We start from the raw sequence: 16662 nt of genomic DNA on the forward strand, positions 1-16662 counted from the left end.
CATCAGACAAATCTTCACCCTCATAGAGGCTTTCAATGTATTCTTTCCACCTATCTGCTCTCTCCTCTGCATTTAACAGTGGAATTCCCGTTGCACTCTTAATGTTACCACCGTTGCTTTTAATGTCACCAAAGGTTGTTTTGACTTTCCTGTATGCTGAGTCTGTCCTTCCGACAATCATATCTTTTTCGATGTCTTCACATTTTTCCTGCAGCCATTTCGTCTTAGCTTCCCTGCACTTCCTATTTATTTCATTCCTCAGCGACTTGTATTTCTGTATTCCTGATTTTCCCGGAACATGTTTGTACTTCCTCCTTTCATCAATCACCTGAAGTATTTCTTCTGTTACCCATGGTGTCTTCGCAGCTACCTTCTTTGTACCTATGTTTTCCTTCCCAACTTCTGTGATGGCCCTTTTTAGAGATGTGCATTCCTCTTCAACTGTACTGTCTACTGCGCTATTCCTTAATGCTGTATCTATAGCGTTAGTGAACTTCAAACGTATCTCGTCATTCCTCAGTACTTCCGAATCCCACTTCTTTGCGTATTGATTCTTCCCGACTAATGTCTTGAACTTCAGCCTACTCTTCATCACTACTATATTGTGATCTGAGTCTATATCTGCTCCTGGGTACGCCTTACAATCCAGTATCTGATTTCGGACTCTCTGTCTGACCACGATGTAACCTAATTGAAATCTTCCAGTATCTCCCGGCCTTTTCCAAGTATACCTCCTCCTCTTGTGATACTTGAACAGGGTATTCGCTATTACTAGCTGAAATTTGTTACAGAACTCAATTAGCCTTTCTCCTCTTTCATTCCTTGTCCCAAGCCCATATTCTCCTGTAACCTTTTCTTCTACTCCTTCCCCTACAACTGCATTCCAGTCGCCCATGACTATTAGATTTTCGTCCCCCTTTACATACTGCATTACCCTTTCAATATCCTCATACACTTTCTCTATCTGTTCATCTTCAGCTTGCGACGTCGGCATGTATACCTGAACTATCGTTGTCGGTGTTGGTCTGCTGTCGATTCTGATTAGAACAACCCGGTCACTGAACTGTTCACAGTAACACACCCTCTGCCCTACCTTCCTATTCATAACGAATCCTACACCTGTTATACCATTTTCTGCTGCTGTTGATATTACCCGATACTCATCTGAGCAGAAATCCTTGTCTTCTTTCCACTTCACTTCACTGACCCCTACTATATCTAGATTGAGCCTTTGCATTTCCCTTATCAGATTTTCTAGTTTCCCTACCACGTTCAAGCTTCTGACATTCCACGCCCCGACTCTTAGAACATTATCCTTTCGTTGATTATTCAATCTTTTTCTCATGGTAACCTCCCCCTTGGCAGTCCCCTCCAGGAGATCCGAATGGGGGACTATTCCGGAATCTTTTGCCAATGGAGAGATCATCATGACACTTCTTCAATTACAGGCCACATGTCCTGTGGATACACGTTACGTGTCTTTAATGCAGTGGTTTCCATTGCTATTGGACTCGCATTCGGGAGGACGACGGTTCAATCCCGTCTCCGGCCATCCTGATTTAGGTTTTCCGTGATTTCCCTAAATCGCTTCAGGCAAATGCCGGGATGGTTCCTTTGAAAGGGCACGGCCGATTTCCTTCCCCATCCTTCCCTCACCCGAGCTTGCGCTCCGTCTCTAATGACCTCGTTGTCGACGGGACGTTAAACACTAATATCCTCCTCCTCCTCCATTGCCTTCTGCATCCTCATGTCGTTGATCATTGCTAATTCTTCCGCCTTTAGGGGCAATTTCCCACCCCTAGGACAAGAGAGTGCCCTGAACCTCTATCCGCTCCTCCGCCCTCTTTGACAAGGCCGTTGGCAGAATGGGGCTGACTTCTTATGCCGGAAGTCTTCGGCCGCCAATGCTGATTATTTATCAAAATTTAGGCAGTGGCGGGGATCGAACCCGGGACCGAAGACGTTTTTGATTATGAATAAAAAACGCTACCACTAGACCACGGGTTCGTCTGCTTACAGAAGGTAAAATTTGTCTAATGCAGAACGAAATTTTCACTCTGCAGCGGAATAAGTGCTGATATGAAACTTCCTGACAGATTAAAACTGCGTGCCGGACCGAGACCCGAACTCAGGACCTTTGCCTTTCGCGGCCAAGTGCTATAGCAGCGAGGACGGGTCGTGAGTCTACTTGGGTAGCTCAGACGGTAGAGCACTTGCGTGAGAAAAGCAAAGGTTCCGAGTTCGAGTCTCGGTCCGGAACACAGATTTAATCTGCTAGGAAGTTGGTCTAATGGTTAATACGCCCTGCTACCGTACTTAAAATCGACTGTGAGAAAGATAACGACACTGCACATTCTCACAGCACAGCATTATCTTTCTCGCTGTCATTTTTAACAGAAAAACTTCATTGTTGTTTAAAAAAATACATAGCCGTGTCCATTCGAAACTTGTTAGAGCATCATCTAAAAATCTGAAATAAATCGGTCGAGAACTTCTCGGGATTTTTGGAAACAACGCTTCCCCTTGTGTCAATATAGATGCCGTCATTATGGACACAAAATAAATTGGTACCAGTGTAACGGAAACAATTCACCTTGGCTAATGTTCAGTGATTAATAACACTTTTACTTTGGATAGGACTCTCTTTCTGAAAAGATATTATTTGCATCTCACGAGTTAATATTTTCACATTTATGTTCGGTAAATATTTTCTTAAGTCGACAGGTTGTCCACATGAATAAACAAGTAAACTCAACAGTTACGAGTCATTCAGTTTGGTTATCACAATTCTACATTCATACACATATCTGCTAATATAGCGTGAAAGTGGTATCATCTATGATTTATTGTATTCCGTAGCTTTTCACTAATATCGTCAAATGCTAAATGGAAATCCATAAGCTGGTGGAAACAAGTGTTTTCTTCAAAAACTCATTTATCTGTCTCAAAAATATAGAAGTTTCGCTGTTGTTTTCACTCTAATGGACACAATTCTGGGTTAAAATTTTCAACAAGCATGAAGCAATTTTTTCTGTTATTATCAAATTGCATTAACCTATCTTTTGTAAAAATGAATATTACTTCGGCCTATTCCAAATTCATTTATGTAACTTTTTGCTTCCAACACACGTGCTAGAGATGTAACAGTCAACCGCCTAATAAAGTGTCCCGCAATCTTTAGCTCTACATTATTACAATATATCTTTTGCTTTTCAGTTTTGCGCAGATTTTAATGTTGTTGTCAACACCTCTCCGTTCATAGCAATAACACTTTGCGCCATTACCTAAAAAAATTCTTCGTTCAATTGCTACTTGTTTCATGCGCCTTCGTGAGCTGCAATTTAAGAGAGAATTACTTCAGACGCGTTTCGCTTTTATTTACTCCTAGTGATCTACTTGCGTAGCTTAGCTTATAAGATGGCTTGGCTGTAAGGAGTGGCACTGATCATAAATATCGAAATGAAATCGCTGCAAGAACCATGAGCTTTAATAAAGTAGCTGTAGATAGGTTTCTTTTTTAGTTGCTGACGAAGTCACTAGGCGTGTCATTCTGAAATACTGGCTTAACTTAGTCTGCCTATTTGCATGTCATGAGTTAAGCTACACTACTGGCTATTAAAATTGCTACACCAAGAAGAAATGCAGATGATAAACGGGTATTCATTGGACAAATATATTATACTAGAACTGACAAGTGATTACATTTTCACGCAATTTGGGTATATAGATCCTGAGAAATCAGTACCCAGAACAACCACCTCTGGCCGTAAAAATAGCCTTGATACGCCTGGGCATAGAGTCAAACACAGCAGTCGAACATTTTCTGTATCCAGAAAGGCCCGTACAGGACCTGTAACATGCGGTCGTGCATTATCCTCCTGAAATGCGCGGTTTCGCAGGGATCGAATGAAGGGTAGAGCCACGGGTCGTAACACATCTGAAATGTAACGTCCACTGTTCAAAGTGCCGTCATCGCGAAAAAGAGGTGACCGAGACATGTAACCAATGGCACCCCATACCATCACGTCGGGTGATACCCCAGTATGGCGATGACGAATACAAGCTTCCAATGTGCGTTCACCGCGATGTCGCCAAACACGGATGAGACCATCATGATGCTGTAAACAGAACCTGGATTCATCCGAAAAAATGACGTTTTGTCATTCGTGCACCCAGGTTCGTCGTTGAGTACACCATCGCAGACGCTCCTGTCTGTGATGCAGCGTCAATGGTAACCGCGGCCATGGTCTCCGAGCTGATAGTCCATACTGCTGAAAGCGTCGTCGAACTGTTCGTGCAGATGATTGTTGTCTTGCAAACGTCCCCATCTGTTGACTCAGGGATCAAGACGTGGCTGCACGATCCGTTACAGCCATGCGGATAAGATGCCTGTCATCTCGACTGCTAGTGATACGAGGCCGATGGGATCCAGCACGGCGTTCCGTATTACCCTCCTGAACCCACCGATTCCATGTTCTTCTTACAGTCATTGGATTTCGACCAACGCGAGTAGCAATGTCGCGATACGATAAACCGCAATCGAGATAGGCTACAATCCGACCTTTATCAAAGTCGGAAACGTGATGGTACGCATTTCTCCTCCTTACACGATGCATCACAACAACGTTTCAGCAGGTAACGCCGGTCAACTGATGCTTGTGTATGAGAAATCGGTTGGAAACTTTTCTAATGTCAGCCGGTTGTAGGTGTCGCCACCGGCGCCAACCTTGTGTGAATGCTCTGGCAAGCTAATCATTTGCATATCACAGCATCTTATTCCTGTCGGTTAAATTTCGCGTCTGTAGCACGTCATCTTCGTGGTGTAGCAATTTTAATGGCCAGTAGTGTACTTTTTCACTCTCACACGCAACCCTTTGACAGGTAGGCGGTTGTTACCCCCACAGCGGTTCTCTCCACACTGTGGAGTAATATGTAAACCAAGTTCGGTTGAAACTGGTCCAGTGGTTTAGGAGAAGATGTGAAACAAACATACGTACATCCATTATGATAGGTTGGTTGGCTGATTTGTTGGAAGAGACCAAACAGCGAGGTCATCGGTCTCATCGGACTAGGGAAGGAAGTCGGCCGTGCCCGTTCAAAGGAACCATCCCTTGCATGAAAACGTAAATCAGTATGGCCGGACTCGGGATTGAACCGTCGCCCTCCCGAATTCGAGTCCAGTGTGCTAACTTTTGTGTTAGCAGAAGAGCCAACACCGTGTTACGAGTGGAGGCCGAAATACAAGCGTTTTAGCTCACGCAGGCTGGCGTGAGGAGTGAAGAACTATACTGACATGAGGTCTGGAACATGACAAGGAATGGGAATTCAGAAAGCGGACGTAATTAGTTTCATACTTAACTTTACCCATTAATGATGAACGTCGCTCTTGACGGTACATGATTCACAATATTATCTGTTCAGAATACATTCTTGAAGTAATTATAGTAACTGAATATGGCGCCTTGCTAGGTCGTAGCAAATGACGTAGCTGAAGGCTATGCTAAACTGTTGTCTCTGCAAATGAGAGCGTATGTACACAGTGAACCATCGCTAGCAAAGTCGGCTGTACAACTGGGCGAGTGCTAGGGAGTCTCTCTAGACTAGACCTGCCGTGTGGCGGCGCTCGGTCTGCAATCACTGATAGTGGCGACATGCGGGTCCGACGTATACTAACGGACCGTGGCCGATTTAAAGGCTACCACCTAGCAAGTGTGGTGTCTGGCGGTGACACCACACTAACCACTGCGCCACCTCGCTCCGTCCATTTTTTAAAAATAATATGGACACTGAAAACCAAAATTTTGTTGCCCTTGGAAGCCGTTGGACGAGTAGATAGGCAGCCTGTAACTAGAACCGGATATACACGTGACTGTTTCAGTCTTTCAGTAATATAGATTATTTATCATAAGAAAATGTGGTTCGGCTTTGAGCAAATTCTTGTTTTAGACCCCGTGCATGTTTCAGAGATGTTTCTCCATCTTAAGTGGTTTAATTTATTATCTTTTGAACAATATATAATGAGAATGAGAATTTCACTCTGCAGCGGAGTGTGCGCTGATATGAAACTTCCTGGCAAATTAAAACTGTGTGCCGAACCGAGACTCGAACTCGGGACCTTTGCCTTTCGCGGGCAAGTGCTCTACCAAATGAGCTACCCAAGCACGACTCACGCCCCGTCCTCACAGCTTTACTTCCGCCAATACCTCGCCTCCTACCTTCCAAACTTTAATCTGCCAGGAAGCTTCAATATATAAAGAACTTATGCTTTATGATGTTTATCATTTTTTTAAAAAATTACCTTTAGTACTGACAGAAATATTAAACTGAAGAATAAATATAAATCTTATTATAACGAATCGTACCTATTGGTCTTCACAAGTCTGCCTGGTATTTGCAAAAATGGCTCAAATGGCTCTGAGCACTATGGGACTTAACTTCTGAGGTCATCAGTCCCCTAGAACTTAGAACTACTTCAACCTAACTAACCTAAGGACATCATACACATCCATGCCCGAGGCAGGATTCGAACCTGCGACCGCAGCGGTCGCGCGGTTCCGGACTGTAGCGCCTAGAACAGCCCGGCCACTCCGGCCGGTGGTATTTGCAGCACAGCTACAATTATTGCCTTCCTGTATGTCATCTTCAATCAACGAGCGTTTATCATTGTTATGTTATGTAATTTCTCACAATATTTTAGGGCCTAATATGATATTATTGGTTATTTCCTTCTTTATCTAGCACTATGTCGTGTTATGTCGTTTTGCAAACAAAGATCTGCTATTTGACTAGCATTTTTTTTGGAACAAGAAAAAAATGAAGTAAGGAAAACCGATAATACCATATTAGGCATTAAAAACTTATAAGAAATTACATAACAAAAGAATGGTAAACGATTATTAATTGCAAAAACATTCTAGAAGGCATTAATTGCAGATGTTCTCTAAATACCAAATAGATCTGTGAACACCAGTATGTAATAACAAGGCATATATTCTTCATGTTAATATTTCCCTCAATACTTATAGTAATGTAAATACCGTAATCTCAAAAACCTGATAATTATCTCAATGCATATTTTTTTGTATATTGTCCTATGGTAGTAAATAATAACCACTGAAGATAGAGAAACTTCTCCGAAACATGTACGATTAGTAGAACAAGAGACACTGTGTTTATTTAAGGGAGAACCATAATTACTTAATACATATTAGGAAGCAAACGCGCCAAGGAAAGAGCATCGACCTCAAAATGATTACATTGTTCGTGTTGTTACACAGCAATAAAAATTAACTACGTGGTTGTGTTAGGCTATTTGCTGCGATAAAAAGCGCGTGCACATGGGAGCGATTCGGCCAGAGCAGCGACATGCGGGTTGCAGGCACAAGAGACGGTAGGGGTCTGCTCATTGGGCTGGTAGCAGGTGTACTGCTGAATTAAACGCGAGGTGCTGGGCCGGCAACAGGTGTCGATTGCCAACTAAGCGGGGGCGCTGTTCCGGGGACATGAATAGTTGAGGCGTGGGCGGGTACCTGTGTCGGTGTCCCCCGGCACCCCCAGGCTGTCCGAGTTGTCGTTGATGAACGCCTCGGTGGAGCTCGTGAACGTCTGCGGCGACAGCGTCAGGTCGTGCGCGCTCTCCGAGTCGAACAGGTCGAACGTCGCCGTCGCGCCGCCGTTACCTGTCAACATCAACATCAGATCGGTCAGCTGCTGTGGAACGTCTCAGTTCAACAAAAATCAGCACACACTACGTAAATAAACAGGAAGGCTTAACGGTGTGCGCAGAATATCAAAAAAGAAAAGTTATATACACTTTTTCATGGCATCCAATATTAGTATGTTATTCTACAAATAAACTAAAGAAAAAAGTTCATACAAACATAGGTCCGTAAATGTTTCGTTAGTGAGTTACGGCTAATAAAAGATTTTGTCTGAAATTTAGCAACGTCGCTAATATGAAGCAATCGCAAAACTGTACATTTATTTTGTTGTTATTGATCTGGAGAATCTAATAAAACATGTCCCAAAAATGGCTCTGAGCACTATGCGACTTAACTTCTGAGGTCATCAGTCGCCTAGAACTTAGAACTAATTAAACCTAACTAACCTTAGCCGAGGCAGGATTCAAACCTGCGACCGTAATGGTCGCTCGGTTCCAGACTGTAGCGCCTAGAACCGTACGGCCACTCCGGCCGGCAAAGCATGTCCCAGCCAAGTATGTATCTGCAGCAGTTTTCCAGAACATCCAGAGAAGCAAAGACGTAATTTCGTAAAATTTCTAATTTATTAACTACTTGGCTCACTTTGTTTTTTGAATTCCAGATAATTGCACAAAGCTTTCAACAGCAGTTGTAGAGAATTTAGTTTTGGAAAAACGATAAAAATAACGGTCACTGAAAGCCATCCCTATTTCATAAATAATCTACAAACTACAACAGTTACTATGTTGTTTCACTTAAATACACTGTTGTTGCTATGTTCTTTCACTGGACAATACAGAAAACTAGCTCGCTTCAAGGTTAGGAAAAGACTGAAACAACTCACTAACGGTTGCCAACAATAACATCTCTGTAACGGACTGGCCTGCATAGAATCCTGACCTGAATCCTACAGATCACTATTGGGATGTTTTGGAACGTCGTGCCAGGTGTCACCGACAGACATCGATACCTGTCCTCAGTGAAGCACTCCGCGAAGAAAGGGCTGCCATTCCCCAAGAAACCTTCCAGCACCTGATTCAACGTATGCTTGCGAGTGTGCAAACTGTCCTCAAGGCTAAGGGTGGGCCAACACCATATTGAATTCCAGTACTACCGATGGAGGGTGCCACGAGTCATTTTCAGCCATGTGTCCGGACACTTTTGATCACATACTGTACGTCGCGTGCTCACGAGTTGTATCACCTCAAAACTTGTTCATTTACAGTCCGAGCAATAAAACTACAAATATAGTGTATAAGCATGTGTTGTGAAAAAATGAAAATATTATATGTTGTTGTTGTTGTGGTCTTCAGTCCTGAGACTGGTTTGAGGCAGCTCTCCATGCTACTCTATCCTGTGCAAGCTTTCTCATCTCCCAGTACCTACTGCAACCTACATCCTTCTGAATCTGCTTAGTGTATTCATCTCTTGGTCTCCCTCTACGATTTTTACCCTCCACGCTGCCCTCCAATACTAAATTGGTGATCCCTTGATGCCTCAGAACATGTCCTACCAACCGATCCCTTCTACTGGTCAAGTTGTGCCACAAAGTTCTCTTCTCCCCAATCCTATTCAATACTTCCTCATTAGCTATATGATCTACCCATCTAATCTTCAGCATTCTTCTGTAGCACCACATTTCGAAAGCTTCTATTCTCTTCTTGTCCAAACTATTTATGGTCCATGTTTCACTTCCATACATGGCTACACTCCATACAAATACTTTCAGAAATGACTTCCTGACACTTAAATCTATACTCGATGTTAACAAATTTCTCTTCTTCTGAAACGCTTTCCTTGCCATTGCCAGTCTACATTTTACATCCTCTCTACTTCGACCATCATCAGTTATTTTGCTCCCCAAATAGCAAAACTCCTTTACTACTTTAAGTGTCTCATTTCCTAATCTAATTCCCTCAGCATCACCCGACTTAATTAGACTACATTCCATTATCCTTGTTTTGCTTTTGTTGATGCTCATCTTATATCCTCCTTTCAAGACACTATCCATTCCGTTCAACTGCTCTTCCAAGTCCTTTGCTCTCTCTGACACAATTACAATGTCATCGGCGAACCTCAAAGTTTTTATTTCTTCTCTATGAATTTTAATACCTACTCCGAATTTTTCTTTTGCTTCCTTTACTGCTTGCTCAATATACAGATTGAACAACATCGGGGAAAGGCTACAACCCTGTCTTACTCCCTTCCCAACCACTGCTTCCCTTTCATGTCCCTCGACTCTTATAACTGCCATCTGGTTTCTGTACAAATTGTAAATAGCCTTTCGCTCCCTGTATTTTACCCCTGCCACCTTTAGAATTTGAAAGAGAGTATTCCAGTCAACATATTATATGTATATACAATAAAATTAAATTTCTTATTAAATTAAGTAACTTTTGATACTGACCCGTTTTATTTACATAATAATATTTTATCTCGTTCTTTGATTAATTAATTTAATAAACACTGTATTCAAAAATGGTTCAAATGGCTCGGAGCACTATGGGACTTAACATCTGAGGTCATCAGTCCCCTAGACTTAGAACTACTTAAACCTAACTAACCTAAGGACATCACACACAGCCATGCCCGAAGCAGGATCCGAACCTGCAACCGTAGCGGCCGCGCGGTTCCAGACTGAAGCGCCTAGAACAGCTCGGCCACACCGGCCGGCAACACTGTATTCATCCTACGTTTAATGGACTATACGTTTGAGTGTATCTGATAGGGAGAATGGTCCTCACGGCATCAATGGTGCAATATATTCTGACCCAGGCAACGCCGGGCATTGCAGCTAGTTTATATGTAAAATTAAATTATTTAATTATAAATAATTCATAGAGCAGCTTCCTTACACTAGGCCGGTTCACTTTACAGCCCTACAGAGCAGCTAGTTTCGGTCCTTGCTCCGGGGAGATTGAGCGTTGGAAGCGAGAGCGAACACTGCTTTGGAGGCGTGTGTCAGCGGCTGGGTCATTTGGCGCGAGCGCTCCCAGATCGTTCTATCGGCTATAGCGGTGTCGTAAATTAAACTCAGCAGCTGTAGTTTAATTTGTAACCAGTAATACCCCCATCTCCAGTTCTTTAAAGATCGAACACCCATGTATAAAACAGCTTCGAATCTCTCGGTACTTTAGGAAACAGTTAATTAGTTAAATACACGGTGTCTGCACTCGAAAGGTGCCCCACAAACTTGTAGCAAATCTGCTGAAATCACAGTGAAATCTGTGACGCTTGACGTTGCAACACTGCACTCTGCAACAATGACGCATGAGTGTGTTTCCGCGCGTCGCTGTGGCTGGGCGCTCACTTGTCAGTGTAAGTGTTTAGTGACAATGTATCGCTATTCTTTCGAAGAGCGCGTGTTTTTTTGTGGAACAATATTGGATTACTCGTTCCATTAAGACGCGTCAGCAAATTTATTGAACTGCTTGGTGACCAGCATTTCCGTCTAAATACTGCATACGAAAATTAGTGAACAAGATGGGAAGCACTGTAAAGGTGTTGGATCTTCACAGCGGCGAACGGCCGTCATTATCGGAAGAAAAAGTGACTGACGAGAAGCGATTGTTGGCCTCTACTGGAAAGTCTGTTGGACGTTTATCTCAGGAACGTGGGATGTCATGAAGCACTTGTCACGGAGTTGCGAAGAAAAGTCGACATGTATCCATACAAAAAAATGGTTCAAATGGCTCTGAGCACTATGGGACTTAACATCTGAGGTCATCAGTCTCCTAGAACTTAGAACTACTTAAACCTAACTAACCTAAGGACATCACACACACCCATGCCCGAGGCAGGATTCAAATCTGCGACCGTAGCGGTCGCGCGGTTCCAGACTGAAGCGCCTAGAACCGCTCGGCCACTCGGGCCGGCTGTATCCATACAGGTTGGTTGGGGGTTGGGTTGTTTTGGGGAAGGAGACCAGACAGCGAGGTCATCGGTCTCATCGGATTGGGGAGGGACGGGGAAGGAAGTCGGCCGTGCCCTTTCAGAGGAAGCATCCCGGCATTGGCCTGGAGTGATTAAGGGAAATCACGGAAAACCTAAATCAGGATGACCGGACGCGGGATTGAACCGTCGTCCATACAGGTTCAGTTGTTCAGGTAAATGAAAAAGACAAACGCATGCCGGCCGGTGTGGCCGTGCGGTTCTAAGCGCGTCAGTTTGGAACCGCGTGACCGCTACGGTCGCAGGTTCGAATCCTGCCTCGGGCATGGAAGTGTGTGATGTCCTTAGGTTAGTTAGGCTTAAGTAGTTCTAAGTTCTAGGGGACTGATGACCTCAGTAGTTAAGTCCCATAGTGCTCAGAGCCATTTGAACCATTTGAACCATATGACAAACGCATTATACGGGATGTTCAAAAAGTCTCTCCGCAGTGCCGTATGATTGTACGCCGCGCGTGCCGTATGGCGCAGTGAATATACCGAAATGAAACTCAGTGAAACAGTACTTATTAATTTATTGAATATTCATTTTTACTGAGATAAACGAAACAGTGGAATGTTGGGAAAGTCCACTTGAAGGGACGTAACCCAGGCTGGCGAACAATCATACGGCACGCGCAGCTAACAATCATAACGGCATTGTGGAGAGACTTTTTGAACATTCCGTTTTTCGCCGTTGGTTCCAGAATTTTTTGCTCAGAGCCCAGGAATATTGCAGTACACATGGTTCAGTGATGGGCAGACATGATTCCACCTTTCCGGCTATGTAAATTCTCATAATACACGTTTGAGGTGTAACGTAAATCCACATGCAGGAGTCGAGCAAAATGCATTTATAAAAGATCGGCGCGTTCTGTGCAATATCACAGCGTCGCATCATCGGACAAATTTTTTTCGAATCTAGTGCAGTTTACATCAAAATGTTTCGGGAATTGTGAGCCAGTTCGACGATAAAGAACTTACCCTGCGTTGGCACCAACAGGATGGCGCCACACGCAACATGTTTTGAGTGACCGCGGCTGAGGTCGAATCATTTTTCCCCGGCAAAGTGATTTCGAAAGGACTGTGGCCCCACAAGGTCACTTTATTTAACACCACTCGACTTTTTCCTCTGGGATGCCTAAAAGGCAACGTGTACAAGAACGTCGTCCGTGAAATACAAGCAGTGACAGCAGAGATTCTGGGCAACATTCGAGAATCTGCAGCACCGTGTTAACTAATCGAGGGCAGTCACTTCCAGCACCTTTTGTGGTTCGTCTTTATTTTCCCACGAGCAAGGTACGATATATTCAGTTAATTTTATTTCCTGATTTTTATGCGAATCCTTTAAGTGTAATTTAGGCAAATGTTTGTTTGTGGGGCCTCTATCGAGTGCGACAACCCCTATTTGACGTTAACGGCATAAAACCTTTACGGTTGAAGACGCATAACACTAATTATCTTGCTGTTCCTAGTCCCAGATTATTCACCCGTAAACTAATTAGAAAGTCAAAACAAAACGCAAGATTTGAAATTAGGTTTAAAATTCGTTGTAAGTCGGTAAGTCCTCTCATAATAAAATACAGTATGAGTATAGTTTGGGTAATTAGAATTACGTTTTAAGAAAGGCTAGTTTTTCATACGTCTCCGTATTTATGACGTGCTGCCACGTATCCCAAACTGTGTCGTACAGTGATGTAATTTTGCTGGTACGTTCAGCGGTGTACGTGGATGCTGTCTACGAAATGTTGTGCGACTAGCATTAGTAGTAAAGAAGCAATAAATTGAAACGTCATGCCTGATGCTGCACTTTTACTGCATGAACAGCAAAAATGTCATAAGCGATAAACTTTTTTCCTATTGGCCGAGCGGTTCTAGGCGCTACCGTCTGGAACCGCGTGACTGCTACGGTCACGGGTTCGAATCCTGCCTCGGGCATGGATGTGTGTGATGTCTTTAGGTTAGTTAGGTTTAAGTAGTTCTAAGTTCTAGGGGACTTGTGATCTAAGATGTTAAGTCCCATAGTGCTCAGAGCCATTTTTTTTCCTGTAGTCGTTTTATCGGAGTTGTCAGCAAGGAAGAATTTTGTAAAGGTTTGAAATTATTTGTAAAGTCTGTTGGAAATCGCTAAGTAAGCTCGTTCTCAAAGACCGTTTGACTGTAGTATGGATAATTTGGGCACAGTGAGTCACACTGCTTCATGACATGTAGCCTTCCGTGGTGGCCGAGCGGTTCTGGGCGCTACAATCTGGAACCGTTCGACCGCTACGGTCGCAGAGGTTCGAATCCTGCCTCGGGCATGGATGTGTGTAATGTCCTTAGGTTAGTTAGGTTTAAATAGTTCTAAGTTCTAGGGGACTGATGACCTCAGAAGTTAAGTCCCATAGTGCTCAGAGCCATTTGAACCTTTTTTTTTTTTTTCTTCATTACATGTGAACAGTTTCTAACTTTAATGCGTAGATTGTGGCACTATTTTAAATTTTTAAATTAGATCAATAATTTTATGAAATCGTGTTACCCCTGGACGCCGTTAGAGAGGCAAACTGCAATTGACTGGGTGATTTCCGCGTCTTGTAGGAAGGCGCTTCAGTGCATAGGGTCAGAGCGATAGGAAAGCGTGGAGGGAGTGAGGTTTGCATGAGCGTGGCGGAGCGCACAGACCCAAGTTCGCATTGCCAGACCGTGTTGCTATGAACAACAATCAGGTTCATTTCACCACGGTAGAGCTCCTGTATAACAGGCTGAATCGTCCTTCCCCATCTCTGAGGATTCAGCGGTGTTTACCTTGTGGTTGGTTAACCTATTCAAGTACCTTTTTCCAGTATTTCTTATGAAATATATGATATTGCACCTATGACGTGAACCAAACATTAATTAGTGTTTATAGAAAAATTTAGAATGCCCTTTTCATAAAATAGAAAAATTGAAATCAAATATTACACGGATATAGGAACGTATGCTCGGAACGTAGATGAAAGTTTGTAAATATTAAATGCAGTGAATCAACGACTCGGTACCAATGTCTTCGATATAGATGTTAGGCAGTAACAACCTGCAGCTATTTATTAGTTCTGCCTGCATGTAGCCACTTGTAAAAGTGGTGTTTATTTGTTATTGAGAAGTGGGTATAACAATGCCGCATTTTTAGTATAGAGAGTTGGGGGAAAGCATAGTTTCATCTTACAATAAAACGAATTTTTATTAATAGTTTCTTTTATCATTTAATCAGTATTCATTTTATGTACTTCATGATAGGTTTGTTGCTTGTTGAGTTGTGGAAGAACTTCATTCTTTGAACGTTACTTTACTTGTGAAGGTTCCTTCACAATGACCAATCCGCAATGAAAATATCTAAATTATCACTCGTTCTATCATGCCTGTATAAGAAATGGGGATAAGTATTATTCACTGGTGTATGTGTGTTTATAAATCGAAAAAATTTGAGACCACCTGCATCAGTACAGTTTTCGACTAGGAACAAACGCAATTGCATACAACTGGTTTCGTGTTTGTAAATATTTTTATTAACATTTATTTACAGTACACAGTCGAGCATCGGGTGGTTCCCAGTTGTCTCTCCGGCAGTCTAAGGCCCGTCTTTTTCTTCATTCAGGGCCAAGAGGAAATCTGAACGTGCGAAAGCTATTTTTGCTGTAGTTAGTGCAGTTCACAGCTGAGCAGCCACCCATGTTTACGACAAATTCTTCAACTCATTTGATTAGAAATCCCCACTCGCATGTAAACAAGTGTGAATATAGTATACCTTGGGGAAAACAGCATTTTCGTGTATTCATGCCATTAGAGCTCCATAATACATTTGAAACATCAGTCTTTTTACTTGCGTTTAAAAATTTTCCCATGCTGACAGAAATACAAATCACAGCAAACAAACAGGAATAAAAATGATAAGCATTCGGCAAAACTAAGCCTTCGAACTGTTGCTGGGTAAAAACAAATTAGTCACGACTGCCAGCTGCCACGCTGCCATAGCAACACCACCGTCTCGCCAGCTCGCTAGATGTCATACTAGCACACACGCCATTCCTTTACTTAGAAATAAAAAAGTCAAATTATTTTTCTGAAACCATCGCGACGCGCCTACGGCAAGGCCACGACGTCCCTGGGGGCGGTGACGCACGCTTTGAAAATCTCTGGTCTACGGGACAAACATATGGCACCCCGGCATGAAAAGTGACAAATGAAAAAAAGGGTAATTTTTAGTTTAGTACTGCAAAAGACGCTTGAACTGCCTGAACATGCAGGAAAAATATAATGGAGTTTACTGCCAACAGTGCTTACTTGAAATTTAAAGGAAGATAATACTGTATCAATATAAGTTTTATAAAATTTACTAGCTGACGAACCCTTCCCGGGCATTCATTTTGCCAATTTCCCATAAGAAACGAAAAACAAAAATACTGGCAAGTGTGAGGACGACTCGCGCACTGGGGGTTCTGTGCAAACTTAATTATTCATGTATAGTTCATCCACCTTGAGAATGTAGAATCTCGACGATTTTCGCCTGTTTTCGATAAAGAGAATGGCAAGACGGTATCAAAATCTCTATGGTAGTTCCTCAGGCTAGCCTGGACATACAAAAAAAAGTAAGCAGGGGACTCTAGTTCTTACCGTGTATGTAGTCACAGAAGATTTAATAAAATATTTTTTTTACTTACTAAACCATGACTATATCTTACATTTTATATTTGCATGCAGTAATGTTTGCCCGGATGATTTCGATGGATGATGATCGCAGTGAATGTTCTAATGGCAAAAATATATTTTTTATGTGGCATAATTACAATTTTGCAATTTTGAGATTTTTACTTGTGCTGTGAAAACTTGCTTCTTGTCATATTTCATGATTCTTTGTCAACGGGAAGCACATACAGGTTTTGATGAGTGAGCGTCAAAACATGTGACATAAATGGTCATATCTTTTGATTAGACTGTCTTGGAAGTTTAAAATTTTTACACAGCCAAGGGACCGTAGACTTTAGAATGAGACATGAATTTGAGCTTGATACGTCGATATG

General features: G+C 42.6%; 1 protein-coding gene across 1 annotated transcript in view; it reads right to left on the bottom strand.

Annotated features, from left to right (window-relative positions):
- LOC124621499 (protein sister of odd and bowel-like) overlaps positions 1-16662 on the bottom strand; it is a 576924-nt gene that overhangs the window by 334289 nt on the left and 225973 nt on the right. The window contains exon 3 of the mRNA XM_047147149.1: positions 7530-7679. Coding sequence (XP_047003105.1) covers positions 7530-7679 — 150 coding nt within the window. The remainder of the gene's footprint in view (positions 1-7529; positions 7680-16662) is intronic.

This window comes from Schistocerca americana, chromosome 1 (assembly GCF_021461395.2).
Source record: "Schistocerca americana isolate TAMUIC-IGC-003095 chromosome 1, iqSchAmer2.1, whole genome shotgun sequence".
Classification (NCBI taxonomy): Eukaryota; Metazoa; Arthropoda; class Insecta; order Orthoptera; family Acrididae; genus Schistocerca; species Schistocerca americana.